The 18,943-nt window shown below is 40.9% G+C and overlaps 1 protein-coding gene across 5 annotated transcripts in view; it reads right to left on the bottom strand.

Moving 5' to 3' along the window:
* LOC122928341 (proline-rich protein 5-like) overlaps positions 1-18,943 on the bottom strand; it is a 291,839-nt gene that overhangs the window by 196,192 nt on the left and 76,704 nt on the right. For all 5 annotated transcript variants that reach the window (XM_044281090.1, XM_044281095.1, XM_044281094.1 and 2 more), the window contains one exon: positions 7,238-7,318. In XM_044281090.1, the coding sequence (XP_044137025.1) occupies positions 7,238-7,318 (81 nt within the window). The remainder of the gene's footprint in view (positions 1-7,237; positions 7,319-18,943) is intronic.

Raw genomic sequence — 18,943 nt, 5'->3', positions numbered from 1 at the left:
TGGATCAAGTTTATTTGGTCTTAAGGAATTTAAAACACATTAATGTCTTGTAAAATATGTGACCTTACGTGAAGCTTCCTGTTTACACTGAATTTATTGGTCAGCACCGGGAACAAAATGAACCCATCTGTGACAACATTTATGAAACAGGCCTCTAAAGCTTTAAATGTTTATGTCGGCACATACCCATTAACCTGTTCGAATGGTCGTATAACCAATGGACCTTGTGATGAGGATGATTATAGATTTATAGCAATGCTGTCTGCTTAATAAAACTAGGAAGAAAAGGGAATGAACATTTGCTCCATTAAATTAAAGAGTTTCAATTAAGGAATAATTACACTGGGGAGCTACAATTACGCAAATTTTATGTTGCCGCTGAGCTAACGACGGTCAGCTAATTCCTCCAAAAGAAATGTACAGCAAAAATAAAAATAATGACAAAAATATTTACATGCAATATAATAAGGAATGGGCCACCAAACTCAAACACCATCTGGTGTCTGTGAGGGCTTTCTGGCTTCTCTACTAAAAAAGGGAAGGGGGTAAACTGTGTAAGTTAGGTTTTTTCTGGTCCACTTATATTGCCTTGTCCTTGAATAGAGGAACCTGAAGTAAAGCGCAGATGCTTCTGGCCACTACAGAAATACATGTCTTTTCATGCAAACCAAAAACACATGGTATTAGAGGAATCAAACATTTTAATTGTTCAACAAAGTATGTTTTCGTTGACAATTACAGGGAAAGGATGGATGAATCAATTCAAGCAATTTGCCAATCCCTCTAATGTGTAAGTGTAAAATATATTTCAGTGTGTTAAGCTGCTTGTTTTTGGAAAATCATGACATTCTCAATGCCCAATCGCCTTCTCAGTGCCAGACATTTCTGAAGGGGGTTTAGGAGCTTAATGTCAGGAATCTTTGAGGGTCTCCTATCTCTTGGAGCCCGTTTGATGTTAATTTCTGACTCCTGACATTATTGGAAGACATTTTAGTGGGTGTTATTGGATCTAACAAATAATAAAAAAACAAAAACAAAGTTTTATTAGTATAGGAATGGCGCGGAACTCTTGTCTGCTCTGTCCCAGGTGCGTGTTGTTATGGCTCTTGGGACAGCACTCCAAATCTATGCAGAATTCAATCTTTATTCGCAAAGCAACTTCACATTCAAGTGACGGTTCGGTCAGAGAGTGACCTTTTTCAAACACAAGTTGCCAGAGAAGTAAGTGAATGAGAGTTGGCACGTGTAGAAAAGCGAGCTTGAGAATGGTGTGTACCATGTGCCATAATTTAAAGGGCAAACACCTTTAAATTACCCTTTAAAGTACGGTACATGGGCGGCTGCAAAGCAGCCCTCATAGTGCTGTGGTTCACATCAGAGCCACACTGATACACCGACTCTCAACCTAAGAATGCGGGGCTCAGGCAGGCTTTAGTTTCTGGTGCCAAATCAAGCAAAAGTTCCTGAGGAAGTGCGCCAATAGAGTGCACAGAAATGTGTCGAGCCTTCTATGGTAGTCACTTTTGCCAGTCTTCGCTGATGTTTGGCTGTTTATGAGCCATATCAGCTGTCTACCACCCTGGCCTTAGTGAGGCACCTATTACTTGTTGTCCTCAGTGGATGGCAAAGTGCATAGCCATCCTCTGGGTGACTATTGTGTATCCAGCTGCAACATTGTTGCTTTTACTAAGCCTGGCATTGGATACTGTGTTTTTGTTCAGAGGTTTGATTCCACTGGGCGCTTTTGATATAGTGGTGAAACACACAGTAGACGCCACATATTTACTAATCAGAGGACTGTGTTCACCTAACTGGTATATAAATAGGTGTACAGTGCTAAATAAGCGCTACACCTATACAGTTACAGTGAATTACACATTCCGTCCACTTGACCTTATAGTCAGCCTATTACATATCACGTTTTTAGGTAATACACCCTTTTTTTGTGTGCTTTTAATGCAGATGACTAATAAAACGTTGTTGTTTTGTTTTTTAACGTCCTAAAAAAAAATTGTTTGATGTATTAATATTTTGGACTTACACATTCCCAGCATTATATTTTTTCTTTGGTGTTATTGCATCTACCAATTCAGCTTTGATAGTATATTGAACCGCTACTCTAAAGCTCCCCACCTAAATAAATAATTTCAGAGCAGCAGTACACTGCAAAACAGCTGTTAAAACTGTATTTTTGGTGTGGTAAATGCATCCCAACCATTAAGTGCTGTTTCCCTTAACCATAGGGATTTTGAGTTTGAATCAATCTAGAGTCTAAGGATGTGGGGAAATTAATCATCCCCCTTGCGCCAAAAAAGTTGCAAGCTGTGTGTCTATGACTTTTAAAAATTTTACTTTTTGAAAAAAGTCACCTCTTTTTATGCCGCCCTTGCCAGTTTTCAAAACGGGGGCTTGGCAAGGGTGGAAAAGGAGTGTGACTAACACTAAACACAAATTTATCTTTATTTACACCAATTTTATGGAGCATACGAAGCCAGAAATCTATGGCAGCTCAGAGATCAAAGTGCCAGGCTTGATTAATCTCCCAATAAGTGTGAGTTAGTGTCTGGAAAGAAAAGACAGCAGATGAAAATTGTAGAGCTGACACACAAGCCACTTCTGGACCTAGGTACCAGCCAGGGCAAGGCCAGAAAGAACATTACCTGTAAAAGCAGGTCAAAAAAGAGAGAGAGGTGCAGAGTAGAAGCTCTGTAAAGATAAGGGGGCACATTTATTAAGTACAACATTTTAGATGCCAGCCTTAATAAAGGCCCATAGCTGGCGGTGGATCCGCCGAAGTTGTAAAGAGGTGCAGGCCTCTCCATAACTTTGGCACATCCATCGCCAGTTTTTAAATGTAAGACAGCTTCCAAGCTGTCTTATATTTAGACCTTTTTTTATGCCTAATAGAGACACAGAAAATGGTGAACGAGATAGGCCTGCTGGCCCCTTCCCCACCCATGCCACGCCCACAATTTTAAACCTGGCGTTAGCGCAGCGGAACCACAGATAGCAGCGCAACTAACCATTGTTCTGCCATCTGTGCCTGAAATACACCTAATTTAGGCGTATTTAAGCTCATCTAATGACCCCCTGGGTGTCTAAAGAGGACCTGTTGGCCCTAGATTTTTTTCTCTCCATATTTGTTAAGTTTTCTTCCAGCTCCTGAACATACATTTGCACAAACTGGTCATTTGCATAAAAGAATATTCACATCCCGCTGTGGACATTGTGGAAATGTAATGTAAGTACAAAACATAGGTTGACATTTAGGGTCCACTCTGAGGTTGCATGGCAGAGAAAAAGTTGCACCTCATACCTGGATGCTTATGATAAAGTCAGATACAAAACATAGGTTGACATTTAGGGTCCACTCTGAGGTTGCATGGCAGAGGAAAAAGTTGCACCTCATACCTGGATGCTTATGATAAAGTCAGATAAAGAAGTGCATTGTAAGATAGATTGGTTCAAAAGGAACAACTTGGCCTATTAACTACCTGTGCAGCCGTGTCACCTGTAGAACTTTGAAAAGTGTATTGTATACATCTGTCAGTCCACTGCATACTGAGAACTGTAACTGAATCCTTTAGTAGAAGAATAGTTCACTGTTAACCTGGATTAATTATGCACTGCTACACTGCACCAACATCCGCAACTGGACTAAGGGACCTTGCCTTGCACATCAAAACCTTCAACATCAAAGGCACTACAACTGACACCAGACAAGAGGATTCTGAAACTAGACAGTGCCCCAAAGGGAATAACAGGTGCACCCTTCCCATCACTGCATGACCCAGGGAAGCAACAAGAGTACTATGACAACCATTATTGCTATTATCACTCCTATTGTTTCTTCCTCCTTTCCTCTCTCCTAGGCTTGCTTCAGTTAAACTACAGTTTTAAAAGGGTTGGCCACTTTCTGGCTACTGTTGACCATGTGTTTGTAAGATGACTATATGGCACTTACTAATATAGCCTTTGTTGAAATTCTGCTCCATTTTCTTACTCCATTTTCTTATACTTCATAAAGTATACAGCTTTGTTTGCCAAATCTCTTGTACTGCCCATGCGGAGGTTTTGTCCATAAAATGGCCGTTGATTGAGGGTCATGTGACCAGACACATAACCCAGCCTCCTCCATTTAAACATGCTACATCTGCACTAAATTCCCAACAGTGCAAGTACAGATGGCAGGGGCAGTGTATTTGAATGGAGAAGATGTCACATGGAGGTGATTTGCCTGGTTACATGACCCTCCATCAGCAGCCATTTTATGGACAGGACTTCTGTGTGGACAGCACAACAATCTTAGCAAACAAGGGAGCATACTTTATGAAATATAAAGAAAATGGCACATCATTTCAACAAAAGCAATATTAGTAAGTGCCATATAATCATTTTACAAACACATTGGTCAACAGTAACCAGAAATTGACCCCATTTAATATGGTTAATCTATTGGACCGTTTGTCACTAGAGAAGATAGCTACATTTACATGCAGCTATCTCCTCCACCGTGTGGGAATGAGTGATGACTACTGCTATCACTCATTCTCATACAGATTCATTGTCTCAGGGCAGCAGATCGACATATTGGTTGATATGAACAAGAATGTGAAGGCACTGGAACCTTAGACCTGCTTAGGATTCATGACTGACCCTTAAAGTCTGGGGTGATAACCTTCACTAAATTAAATGTACCAGGAGTTTCCGCACACCTCCTGTCATATCCTCTTAATTCAATTTCTTCCTGTATGTTCAGAAAAACAAATAACATCTTAAGATTCCTTCTTGGTGACATTTAACAAGGCCCGGAGATTTATGATTTCCCTGATTACGCATAACATCTCATTTTTTCAGATGCTAGGTCTGAATATAGCACTGAGACCTTGCAAGAAACTAGAACTAAAACCCTGAGCCAACCTTCTTTGGATATGAAGATAAAAAAAAACAGGTAAAATAACCGGCAATAAAATAAATGGGCATTCTGAAATCAAACATTGATAGATCTGAAAGAACTTGAAGAATTCACAAAATGATGCTCTTAAACCTCTTTAAAGAAGACCCACCCCTTTATTATCAGGTTATTCCTATCTTACAAAATCATGACAAATTGCTATGGGTCCAGCTGCGGTCTAGCTGGGCAAGGGACTTCATTTGAATACGGTTCCCTGTGCAGCAGGTGACCTGGGGAGCTACTGTGCAGGTAAATGCACCCCCTTCATTCCCAGGATCAGTGGAATTCCCAGAGGTCAGACACCACAAATTATAACGTGATGGCACATGTTATGATATATCATAGTGATGGTATATCTTAGTGATATACTGCCACTTTATAAGATGGAAGTACCAATTTAAAGGTGTCACCTGAGATTATATAAAGGGTCTTCCTTTTTTCCAGAGATAGGGCCACTCTATAGTATAAGAATGGTAGTGCAGCTCAGCCCCATTCAATTCAAATTTCCAATCTTGAAAACCCCTTTAGCACTTACTGTTTCACAAGCCCTTGCACTAGAGCAGGGAAAAAGATGGAGATACAATAGATGCCTCAATAGACACGTACACAAAACCAGGTTTTTTTTTCCAACCCTTGGAATTATGACATTGAAAAGGATATAAAAACAGAAGGGCATTCTATTGCTTGTTTGGTCTTTTACAATGTTGAATAGGGACACAGCATGATGAGACATCATCATATAACATTCACATCTGAGACAAACCCCATACAATGAGAACTGACCCATTACTCTGGCATCATAGCATGTTACCAATGTTGCTGAAACACTACTGCAGCTACAAGAGCAAAAAACAAAAAAAATCTGCTTTATAAAGTCTACTTTAATGATATCAGAGACATAGACAAATAGCTTGTTTAAATACTTGATCGTCTTCCATACCTATTGACAGTTTCATTTCCTTCCTGTGTCATCTCATTTGCTGATGCAAGGAAGAGAAATATTCTTGACCAAACATTAACCTTTTGGTGACTACACTATGACTCATAAAGCAAGCCTTGCTCTTACATTCTGACTATGGATTGTAGAAAACTGGGTCCCTGACTTTAAACAAAAGAACAATTAGTGCTGTAAACAGAACCACAAAAATATTCAAAAGTGTGTAAAAGTTCATCTAGAATTCATAGGAAAAGACAAAAGTCCCAGAACATGTGATTATGGACTATGAAAGAGTGACCTCTGTAAGAATTCTATAAGAGTGGACTATTGCCGATGGAATGGTGGTGCAAAATGGCTCACTGTGCAAAATGGCTCCTTCACATGGTCCGCAATGCACGGGCACCGACCGTGGCCCAGCCGCATGGGGATTGTGTACCCACTAACTTGAATGGGTCCGCGATCCCTCCGTTACGCAAAAAGATAAAGCATGTTCTATCTTTTCGCGGTGCGGAGGCACGGAACCCCAGGATTTGCGGACCCATTGAAGTGACTGGAACAGTGCCCGTGTATTGCGGATATGCAAATGCGATCCACAATACGGCAACGGGCAGCACACGTTCGTGTGAATGAGCCCTAAGACTTAGATTAAGATCCTACCGATTGAGGTGGGAAGTTCTCAGTTCCTAGAACAAAGTTCTAAGATGAGACATAAGAACACAAGAAAATTAGTAATCATGAAGTTATTTGATCTATATCTACATTTTGTCATTTTGTGATACGCATAAGGAAGCGTATTACAAAATTTCCTGGAAGTAACTCTTTGGGGCCACTGGTCACTCGACACTGTCATTGGTACATACAGTGTTCCTCAAATGATCATACATGTCATTATGCAGTACCTACTACACTTAAATAATGGCAGTATTTTGGAAAGGAAAGCAAAGATTTGGTATCCACTTAAGGGACTAATGACAACACTGTTGGGGCCGGGCAGCTATTGTTATAAGAAGATGTAGCCTGCATTATGGAACGATGGAATGTTGAAATTCTCCTTTAAGATACATATAGCTACAAGATGATAGTTGTCCTTACCATCAATTCCACTTTTTGAAAAATTCTTTCATAAATGCCAGCCCTGGTCTTTCAGATACAAATACTGTGCAGACTGATACAGACAGACTGTGCAGAAAGATACAATGATTGGTGGAAAATCCTGCTTGAGCAAGACTTACGTCTTGTCATTGAATATCTTTCTAACACAATCTCGTGGTTCTTCTTCTATTGGAATTTCCCTCTCTTCTTCTAGTATCCTATCATTCTAAACCATGGACACTATGTCTACTCACCGGACTCCTTCATTCAGATTGTAGAGTTCATGATCCTGCAGTCCCTTCTTCTGGAAGACAGAAATGACTCCATTCTGGATGCTGAAATGAGAGAAGAACATTAGACCTGCTCATCTTAGAGCTCTAACATTTTTAACACATTTAGTGGAAGAGAAGGCAAGTGAAATGGAAGCACATCGAAATGTTCTCTTTTTGTTGGGGTTGCTTGAATAAGTTGGTAAAATGTAATGTGGTCACCATTTCAGTTCCATACAGAGTTGTCCCCAAGTCTTCCCAATGTTCTTAACTTTAAGGAAGTTCTTCAGCATTAGTAAAATAGTTCTGCTCTCTTACAGAAGCTGCTCTACATCTACACTTGAAACTATATAACCTCTCTAAATCAGATTTTAACTCCAATATGGAAGAGCTTGTTAGATTAGAAATTCAGTGGGGGAGATTTATCAAATTGGTGTAAATTAGAACTGGCTTAGTTGCCCATAGCAACCAATCAGATTCAACCTTTCATTTTTCACAGCTCCTTGATAAATCTCCTCTAGTAGTCTTTGAAAGTGAGAACCCATGTGGTACCTGCAATTTTAGCCATTTTTGGTTGTAACCTGGGTTTCCAATTTTTTACTTAACATAAAAAGACAATCCATGGACATATATGTAGTTTAAAGTTTCTGCTGACTACAGCAGTGATCCCTCAAAACGGAGTCTGTTAGAGCACACCAGAAGATGTCATTTAGCAAGAGCTGGCAAGCTACAGCTTGGGGACCACTACTAAGCTGAACTGTATTTTTAGTGGCATAGAAATGGTCTAGTTGGGGACCTACAGGTTGAAAACCACTAGAAAATAGCATAGTATTTTTGGTGGCCTAGTATTGACTAGTTGGAGACAACAGCAAAATAAGGTTCTATTTTTGGTTGTCTAGTTTTGGCCTAGTTGGCCTAGCAATTGTGATGGCATAGTGTTGGCCAAGTTTTGAAACACAGAACTGATACCACTGGACTGTAGGGTTTTATATTTGGTGGCCTAGTACTTTGAACAAGCTATATCAATTATTAGAGCACATCAGTCAGACTAAGGAGCTGTTCACATCTTGTTTTTGTCCCACGTTTAACATATACTTTGGTAAAATGGATGCCAAAGCATAGTACACTATGCTTTTATATCCTGCAGAGTCCAACAATAAAATGTCTATGTTACACATGCTTGTATATTATTTTGAATAATAGAACACTATGGTAATGGAAGCCACTGTGTGGCATCTGTCATGGAGATTTGATTATCTTATATGTCAATATGTATATGTTAAACATGGGACATAAATGTGATGTAAATTCTAGTAAATGCCTTGGGCAATGCAGAAACTTGCCAACTAGACAGATGACTATGAAATAGTGAACGGAATCAGATATTAACAAGTTTCCATAAGATATGGCGAGGCAGATGAAGAGCAGCATCTCTGGGAGAACCTGTAATACATATAAATTGAGGCTTTTAGACTGAGCCAGGATGTCTTACTCAATAAGATAACGTCATGCAAACTCGGATGATAATAATGCAACAGAACATTGCAAGGCTGGGAACTGAGGCCGTTATAAGCGTGATAGACATATGAAACATGACACATAATTTACTGAGTCCCATCATCTTCCCCGCTATTGGTACTGAGCCTAAGAAAAAAGGAAAAGGATGCTACAGAAAATTCTATTAAAAGCTTTTTTTTTTTAAGGAGAATATATTTCTGTGTACTTTATTGGGACATTTTGAGGAATTTGGAGTTCACCGATCATAACCCGCTGAAATAGCTGTTGGTCTCTTCCTCTAGATGTCCAAAGAAGTCAATTAAAGCCAATAGGTATAAATGCTCTGTGACCTCATGGAAAGGTGCACTGTGTCAAACATGGTTGGGCTCAGTCAGCCAAATCTGGAGCCACTCCTACTTAGAACCTCACCACACTGACTTATGAAAGTGGTCTCAAGCCAGATGCCCTCGTTTATGACAGCCACATAATCATGTAGACAGTGTCTGTCTTGATGAATACCCAGTAATAATTTTAATGTTAGAGGAATGGATCACTAAAAAGGGGTTGTCTCTTTGAAGGGATACTAATATGTGTGACAGTAACATGGTTGGCTCATCATTTCTCTAAAACCTCCTGCCCAGCGATCAGCTTATTCCCTCCTTCTGGAATGGCCAATGGTGTATGACAAGGATTTATCAGTCCCAACAGGGCAGGAGCCACTCATAATTAGTAGATCTTCTGTCTGGCTTGTAGAGGGAGTCCCTGACCCTCTTTTATGAAGTCTAGATGCTATAATATGGCATTTTGACAAGAGCTGACTTACTGAGACAACCCCTTTAATGCCTGATCTCAAATCTCAACCAAAAGTATGTAGGAAGCTTTGATAAAGCGTGTTGTTTGGCATGATCCTCACACTGACCAGCAGATACATGATGACTTTGTTTCCCTAAAAAGTAAAAATTGTTATGCCATTTTATTAGGTAAGTAAACTCACTGAAAGCCAACTCTCAACTGTAAGGGCCCTAGCAAACATCTCCCTATATCTCAAAACTGGAGGAACTACAAACTAATTTGAGAACCATTTTGTGGTAAGGTCTTTGATTGTGTCACCTCCATTTCCCCACACAACTAGTAGACGATGAATGTTTGAAAGAGTCTCCTGGTTGTATGGTCTAGAATTTTGAAACCATGAAATAAGCAGCATTGTTCTGCCACATGCCAGTGAATAGGTTTCAATGAGCTGTGATGATTTCATGAAGGCTCCTACCAGTCACAGACGCGTGGCAAGAGTCGTTGGGCAGCTCGGGCCTTATGCTTCTGCTTTCTTTCATTATCCATCTTCTCAAACTTATAACCACATCTTAGTTATTTAATAAGCATTAGCCTAAGAAAAAACAAATTCACTTTGTAATCTTCTTAAAATTCCATTTCTAAAAGTTTCAGTGGAAGACGTCAAAAGATGACGATGATGGTGATGATGAAGCAAGCAGAATGGTCATGGGTTTTAAGATGCGGAAAAGAAATCCACAGTCTGGCCCTGGTAGTATGGGTTTCCTATTATTATTACAGCTTGTTTCCTAAACTGATGAATGTTCCTATACATTTTGTTAGTAAAGCTTATCGTATAATGAAAAACTCTGCAACTTACTAGAACAATTTTCCTCAACATTTTCAAGGTCTCTACTTGCTGTTAGTGCTGTTAGGTTAGGCACTATACAATTTTTTTTATTGATTTGGTACCATGATAATCTGCTTTTATTGAGACACTCCATTTGTCCACTTTTAAAAAATGTCAGGAAGCCCCCATCTCATGTATTAACAAGGGCCTCCACAGACCTTTATCTGATGTTAGTTAGGGTTTGCTAAAGCAGCATCTAGTCTCAACAATCATCTATACCAACCTGCTGCCAAGGCTGTCTACACTTAAAACATAGAATTACTTGGCTTTTAGTCGGTAATAATTGTATTAAAAAAAATATATAAGTATTTTTTTTTCACATTCAGAGTTATTTATGTGATTCTTTGTTCTTCCATATTCCAGTTTAAGTGGAATAGTGTTATTAACCTCTTAATGACCACACTCTGGAATAAGAATAATGGCTGCACCTAAACAATATATTCCTTGACAATTGAAATCCTGAAAAAGGGGATGAATGCAAACACAACATTTATTAAAACATTGCAGCACTTTTAATCATGCAATAATTAAAGGGTGGATCCACCTTCACAAGCAATTCGTTTAGTTTGGTGTATTGTATGTATTTTGTGTCTACAGATGGCCAAGAAGAAATACGATTCACCTTAAACGGGTTCTCCAGGATTTACATATTGATGTCCTCAAGATTGGTCATCAATATGAGATAATTGGGGGTTCCAGCTCCCGCGCTGTTGCCGATCAGCTTTTTAAGGAGGCAGTGGCACTCAACACTCTCCTTGCAGCTTACCAAGCACAGCGCTGTCCATTTGATAGTGGCTTGCTTGGCCGTACCTAATGAACATGACCTCATATGGCCTGGGAAGAGGCCTAAGTGCTCTTGGATAGCCACAGCCTCTTTGTATTTCTGATCAGCAGCAGTGTCGGGTGTCGGACCCATGCCAATCACATATTGAGAACCTATCCTGAGGATATGTAAATGAGGAAAGCCTCTGTAAGGCCTCTTTTAGACGAGCATGTCCTGTTCAGAAATCAAGCTCTATGTGGGAGCGTGATTCCTGTTATGGACACTGTTTTCACAGGAGAGCACAGCATTATAATGATTTATAATGAAGTGTGTCTCTGCATGACCATGCAAACTACTGAGTTGTACTGGCATAATGCTGTCAGTATAATTCTGTAGAAGTAAGGTCCTGCAGAGACACACAGCATTATAAATCATTATAATACCTGAATCCCGCGAAACAAGCAATGTTCATAACAGGAAATCACGCTCAAACACAAAGCATGGTTTACGCACAGAACATGCTTGTCTGAAAGAGACCTAAAGGGGATTCACAGAACTTTGATATTGATGAACTGTCTATAGGATAGGTCATCAAGACGCTCCCAGCGATCAGTTGCTAGCAGGAGCCACAGCCATCGAAAACTAACACAGTGTGTGAGACAGATGCCGCGTTACTACAGCTCAGCACCCCCCCCCCCTTCACTAGAATAATAGTCATGGAGAACCCCTTTAAATATGTCTGATTGACTCCCAGAAGGTGTAAAATATGTTTAACACACCATTTTCTTAGAAAGGTATCTGTAGTGTCAGCACAGAACACAAGGTGATATGAGAAGTGAATAATTCAGCTTTAACCTTTGAAATCTTAACACCATCTCTTCCCCCATCCAAGATATGATTAGTTTGTATTGATGAAATCCCATAATCCCTCAGCCAGAGACCTACAATAATAAAAATCAGCTTTGCGTTCATAGTTTGTTTCCTTGGGACAACTGGATTAGAATTAAAACCAAGGAGATTTGGATCTTAGTAGCTAATATTTTTCCTGCCAATGGATGGGAGTAAGTGAGTGATGCAAGGAAGTGATGAATAGCAGGGGTGGACTGACAAATCTCTAGGCCCAGGGACAGAATAAATCACTTTTTAGGCCTCTTTCACATGTCAGTGAATCACAGATGTGTGTTGGCCGTGGTCTCACATCAGTGATGACACCACAGACGCATGTCCTATTTTTTTCCATGATTACGGATCTCTGACGCGGATTAAAGTCTATATGTCCATGAAATAAAGTTCTCCACAAAGCACAAAACGGGGCAAATAGAAATGGTTGTCACTTCCAGACCCATGAAGCCAGTGTTCTGAAAACTTACTTCAATATGTTTACTAATCCAGTACTGAAAACTAAAACGCTGCCTCCTATGGACAAAAATATGAAGCTGAACAAGCAGCAGACTTTTTATAACTGGATGAAGTTTTCCTTTAAGTCATTTTTTTTTCAGACTGGCGCCATCTAGTTGACTTGATCTAGTTCTGGTTATGAATGTTGGGCGTATTACTTCAGTACTAACCACTAAGCCTGTTGTTTTAGGAATTTATTTGCATCTTCCAAATGAATCATTTCCTTGCTATGCACTTACATATTGAAACCGTCAGTTCTAGTGGCGTAAGTATAGACAACTTTTGTGAATCAAACAGAAACCTCAAAAAATCCTGGCAGCCTTTGCAATACAAGGAGTACTGAATCATCGTCAGCTGCATTAACTCTTGCTGCTCCTCAGAGACTGGGGCTAATACAATAGAGACCTTTGTCTCGGGTTATCAGTTATACAGTTAATTAAAAAAAGTGCATATACAGCAATTCTTTTGAAAATGTACTTGGGAGAGGGTTAGGATGGCCATCAGAATGCATCATAAATGCACCTACAGTATTTGAAGCTCTGTGAGGCATAAGCAAAACAAAGGGGTAAAAAAAAGCTCTGAAGAGCTTCATTCTAGAGATTGGTGGGGTCCCAAGGTATGAGCAACTCCAGAAATGTCTTTATGACTGTAAATGGAGTTCTACTTTAAAGGGAACAATCCTTTGTTTGAAAGGTGCCTAACAATAAACGGAGGCGTTACACTGTTGGGATCACCAGTGATCATGCTTTAATCAGTTAGGAGAACTGATGGCAAGTGTTAAATTTCCCTGCAGTGCCACCACAGGACAAACAAAGCATTACATGACTCATCGAATTCAACAGGCAGTCTGTATAATGCAGGGATTTTTCAGCTTCTTCCTGAGCGATCGATGTTCTTTGTAGCCCCTATCCACTATAGCTTACTGGAGAAGCTCACAAATAATGGACTCCACCACTAACTAAGAATTCAGATCATTCTATGGGATGTTGTAGGCAATACAGGGAAGACTGAGTAGAAGTGAGATGAGCAGGATGGAGTAATTTTGACACACAGGCCACTCAGGGAATTAACTTCTTTTGTTGTTGAGATAATGGTTCTCTCTGTGGTTTTATGGTTTCAAAGGATCAATTACTTTATAACCCTTCTTCTTTTGATATGTTTCAATAACTTTTTTTCATAACTTTTTTGAGAAGGCAAATTGTTTCTCTCTGCAAGTTTCAGGTTCAATATGTGTAGTTTTGGTTAAACAGAGATTTACTGACTATACTGATGACTGATATCAACCTTGCAAGGATAGGAGATATTTGGAAGGGGGCACATATATCCTAGCACTAAGTGTGACGGTTCATAAAAGAAGGTCTACTCAGAGTTGGACAAGGAAGGTATGTATCAGTGAGATTATCCCGGATTCCCTATCAGAATTCCAGTGTCTGGGGTCCTTTTAACTGGGAGTGTTCTTCCTCAAGGATCCTAATATGTATATTAATACCATATTTTCAGACCTACATTATGTTCTCCCACTTAGCTGTACATGTTATCAGCTTCACATCTCTTCACTGCTACAAGTTAGCCATGACTGGGTTACAACATTGGAAGCAGAGAATCAACCTGTAGTTTTAAGATGGTCTGCAATATTATGAAAACAGCTTCTCTACGCATATGGATTAAGTCATAAAGCCTATAAGTTTGGCTCTTTTATCAAGTTTGGAAAGCTGAGTTTGACATTCCTCCCAGCCAACTACATGAAGGCAGATATAAGCTTCAGTATAAATGAATTAGTTGTTGCTCTGTTTGTGGGAGGGAGGAAGGAGGGGGAGCAGCTCTTCAACTGCAGCAACGCGTTTCATTAGACATCTAGAAATGCGATAATAGAGGTCCATTTGTTAAGGGGCAAATAGAATGGACCAATGTTTAGAAATCAGTAGGGATAACTATTAAAAATCGAAGCCCATACACTTATGTGTAGATGGTTACAGTACCTCTAAAGCTCCAGTTCTGATGGCTGTTTAACTCTTCCCTTGTAAATTCCTTTACAGGGCACCGGACCCAAGTTGAAATTTTCTTGGAAAACTGATTGATAAGTATGGATAACTTCTTTTGTTCTTGGCATGGCAGAATATGAAATGTATTAACTAATATTGTTTTATTGGCCACCGAGTGCTGGAGCTGATTGTCTCAGTAACAGGGGGGTGAATGATTTTGGCAACTGTCTCTGTGTGATAAGGCAGTTGACTGGCCCAGAAAATCCTCCAGCCTAGTGATGAAAGTCAGAAATCCTGCTTGTGGTACAGAATGCTTCCCTCCATTTCACACTCACTTCCATGAACAGAAAACTAATTACATTTAGCAGGATTACACTGTTTTGCATTCCACACGATCAACTCAACCGTGAGAAGGGGCCGCTACTACATAGAATCAAACTTAAATTCTGAGTTCCATTATGAGCCTCGTTTTATTAAAGGAGAATAGACTATTTTGGAGATGTATCACAGTGTAGACCTGCCTGTCAGAAGACTGTGGTGGGATTAAGCCCACAATTCTGAGATTTTTGTGGCAGGGGGCTTACTGAAAAATCCGCATTAGAGATTCTCAGTTGTATCTATAGGTGCGAAAGCGGGCTATCAATCAGTTTGATGTAACAACTGCCACATGGTATGTCTTCAAGTTTTCAATAAACATTCAGCACTGGAAAAAGTTGACGAATTTTTTTTTTTTACACATTTAGACATTTTACTTTGTAGTAGTGAAATTTGTTTCATCCCAGCTCAGTTGCATCAATATATTTTGAACCCCTTCATAATGGTCAACTGTGTCATGTGATCCCAGTATGACCACCAGACCAAAGCTTACTCTACTGTGTAGACAGGAAGTCAGTCGCAGGGGAGCGACTGACTTCCTGTCAACTACAGGATTACCTCAGCATTTTCAAAATCCCCTCCCCCCATGTGTCTCCAAGTTCTTCAGACTGTATGTTTCCTAATGCATACAGTACTGCTAAAGATGCTATTTCTGCTCTATCTTAAGGGACCAGGACTGCAGTGATATAATAGATGGGTCTCTACAATGATTAGCTGCAGAATTACAGTATAAACCCTCATGGCTCCCATTGCCTTTCTCTCTTAGTGCTGTGTGCAGAATCTCTAGTGTATCACACTTTGCCTCCTGCTTGTAAGATGTAACAGCCGCTGCTGTGCGCTGTTGTTCCCCGGCTTACCGCCGTGGTCCCGGGCACCATGTTCAGCGGTGATCTGCTGCCAGTGCTTCCCCATTCACAGCTGCAGTCCTGGGCTCTGTCAATATAGGTACTGTTGTTCTGGGATCCGCTCCATAGTCTCCTTTCAGCCCTGGCCACAGTATGCTTGCTGCTTGTTCCCTGCAGCACTTCCTTAAGGGCCGGCGCACGTCATTTCCTGTGCTTTATCGGTTAGATCATGTGAACACGCTAACCAATCCTGGCCCTCCTGCACATATATAAGTGGCTCAGCCTCCTTCCCAGATGCCTCAGCGTCAAGGTCCTTGTGTCCTGCTAAGGTTGCCGATTTATCTGCTTGTGTTTCTATGTACCTGACTTGTATTCCTGGAGTCTGCTACCTGTTTGATCCCTGTCTGCTTGCCTTGACTCTCCTGTAGCCTACCCGGATTGCCTGACCTGTACCGCCTGCCCTGACCTATTGCTTGTTTGACTTCGCCTCTGCCTCATCCTTCGGTCCTGCACTGTTGCTCCTGGTTATGACTCGGCCTGCTGACTACATCTGTACCTCTGATACCTTGCTCAGGTACCTCCTTGTCTGCCTGGACCAGCTGCCTGGTGTGCCAATACTCCTCAAGAGGTAGCAACCTGCTGTTTCCCTCGGTAAAGTCTATCCCCACAACATGGGGTACTGTTAGATCGAGGGGTTCACTTAGACAACAACCTTAGAGGAGGTAGGACAAGTGGCACAGTGGGTTCACACTCACTGGTTCGTGACATAAGATCTGACAGGGGAAAGTCCTATCATAGCCAGGAGGCAAGAGAGACAGACTGAAACTGCATCACATACTATAGAATGGACTAAGAACAGGGGGATAGGGGTGCACCTAGCCTTTTTGCTGACAGAGGTGAAAACTGAAACGGTGCCCCATGCTAATTTCTTAACCTAAACCCTTTACCACAATAAAAATGCCTATTGCCCATGGCCCTTCCTGGTGCTGCCTGACGCGATCGCCTCACCAGGCCTCATTGGTGGTGTACCCCTGACTAAGAATTCTGCACATAGTGCTTACAGACAGAAAAAGGCAATATGAGGGGAGTTTTATAACTCTCTTATGATACTAAGGAAATATTGCCTCAGCCATGGACAAGGATCAAACTATTGTACAATGGTCATACTGTATCACTATAAGAAAACCCACCCCCCACAGTGCCTATTACTCTACAAGAGTAGCCAGCACTCTCAGCTGTAGATTTGTCCAAGATAAGTCATCTGTTCTTTGCTTTATGACCGCCATCCAGTCTAATATCAGCTGCTCTGCTCATGCACCAAATGTATGGTTCATCCAGCAGCTGTTCACCTAACATGACCCTCTTGGGTTATCTGTACGCTATGCATGTTGTCCAGATGAATTGAATATCTGTAAAAGTGGGTGGGGTCCTATAGTTGAGCTGCCTTCCTCCAATGCATTGAATGTACAGATCAACCCGCACCAGTACAAAGTAATAGCTAAATGGGTTGTTCAGCCTCATAAGGAAAAGTTCTGTAACTTTCTAATATACTTTGATTTTCAATTCTTCACCATCTTTAAGATCCCTGTCAGCCACTTACAGAACACCAGCTGTTCCAAAACCACAACTCCCAGAATATTCCATTCACGCCCATGGGAGCTATAAGAACAGCAGAGCGAGTGTGCATGCTAGGTGTTGTAGTTTCACAACAGCTCGCGTGCCAAAACATTTCTGGGCCCTGGTGTGTGCTGTCAATGGGGACATTTATATTTACTGTACATCCAGTGACTGGAAAACCCCATACAAACATGACATTTTGCAGAGCACAGGATCTGCTGCACTTACATCTGGTCTGAGTAACCTTCTATGAGATGAAGACATCAGCAGCACAAATCTCTCTCCTGTCCTGAGAGTTTGCTTTATTGGTGCAGGGAAAACACATATCATGTTGTAATCAGCTCACAGAGTACTTTCTAGACTGATTACAATGGTATTGAACCCTCAACCGTGAAAAGCAGTAAATCTAACAGGTTTTTAAATTTTGGATGTAAACAAGAATGTTCCTATTCACTGATTGCAAGCACAGATCTTTTAAAGGTATATTAGAATGTTGCAGAACTTTTTAATGTTCATTGATTAAAGGGATTTCCCAGGGTTTTCAAATTGATGGTCTATCTTCAGGATAGGTCATCAATATGAGATTGGTGAGGGTCTGACTCCTGGGATCTCAGCTGTTTCAGGAGGCCCAGGAGCCATTTGACAGCGGCTGTGGTAGGCATTGCAGCTCATCCCCTTAATTTGAATGGGAATGAGCTGCGACTAGGCCATGTGATTGATACATGTACCATCACACGACCTAGGAACAGGGCTATGCACTCACAGAGCTCTGGGTTCTCTTCACACAGCTGATTAGCCTGGCTGTTGGGAGTCGGACCTCCACCGATCTTATATTGATTAACTATCATGAGAATAGACTATGAATATGAAAATTCTGGAAAACCCCTTTAAGTTTTATTTACGTGAAATAAGAAAACCACTTTAATATGCAATATACAACATATTTCCAAACAGGTCGTAATACAACAATGTAGAAAGTGCAGAACATCTAGTGTTTTCTATGACCCCTATGTGATTGCACACACATTTTATGGATAGATATCACATTTCACTGGTGTCACATTCCTCTCCTGTAATGGGGTTTGTTCAACCAGAGTATGTTGGAGGCAGGGGCGTCGTTAGGTCAAAACATTTGGGGCTTGAGCCCCGGATGTTTTGTCCAGTGCCCCGATGTCACCGGCACTTCTGTGAGAAGGTCTGTTCTTCTCTACCTGCATGACGTTCTTTGTTTTGGTTTCACTTTGTCATCTCCTTTCCTTCTCCCAGCTGTCACCTATTTACACTAATTGTCTCCCTTTATATTCCCTACCATACTGCCTCACTTTGCGGTTTATACTTCTTCCTGGATTGTGTTCACTGCTGGAGGCTGCTTCTGCTGATTCCTCAGATAAGTCTGTTTCCTTTATTTGTGTTTCCTTGCTGGCTTGATTCTAGGTGACCCTGACTCCGTCCGTATTAAGTGCAGGGAGCCGGTGGTCATGTCCCCTCACTATTATAGGGTTTTCAGGTGTCACATAGTATTAGGTACGTGGACAT

This window comes from Bufo gargarizans, chromosome 2 (assembly GCF_014858855.1).
Source record: "Bufo gargarizans isolate SCDJY-AF-19 chromosome 2, ASM1485885v1, whole genome shotgun sequence".
Taxonomy (NCBI): domain Eukaryota; kingdom Metazoa; phylum Chordata; class Amphibia; order Anura; family Bufonidae; genus Bufo; species Bufo gargarizans.
This window is presented reverse-complemented; position numbering and strand designations above follow the sequence as displayed.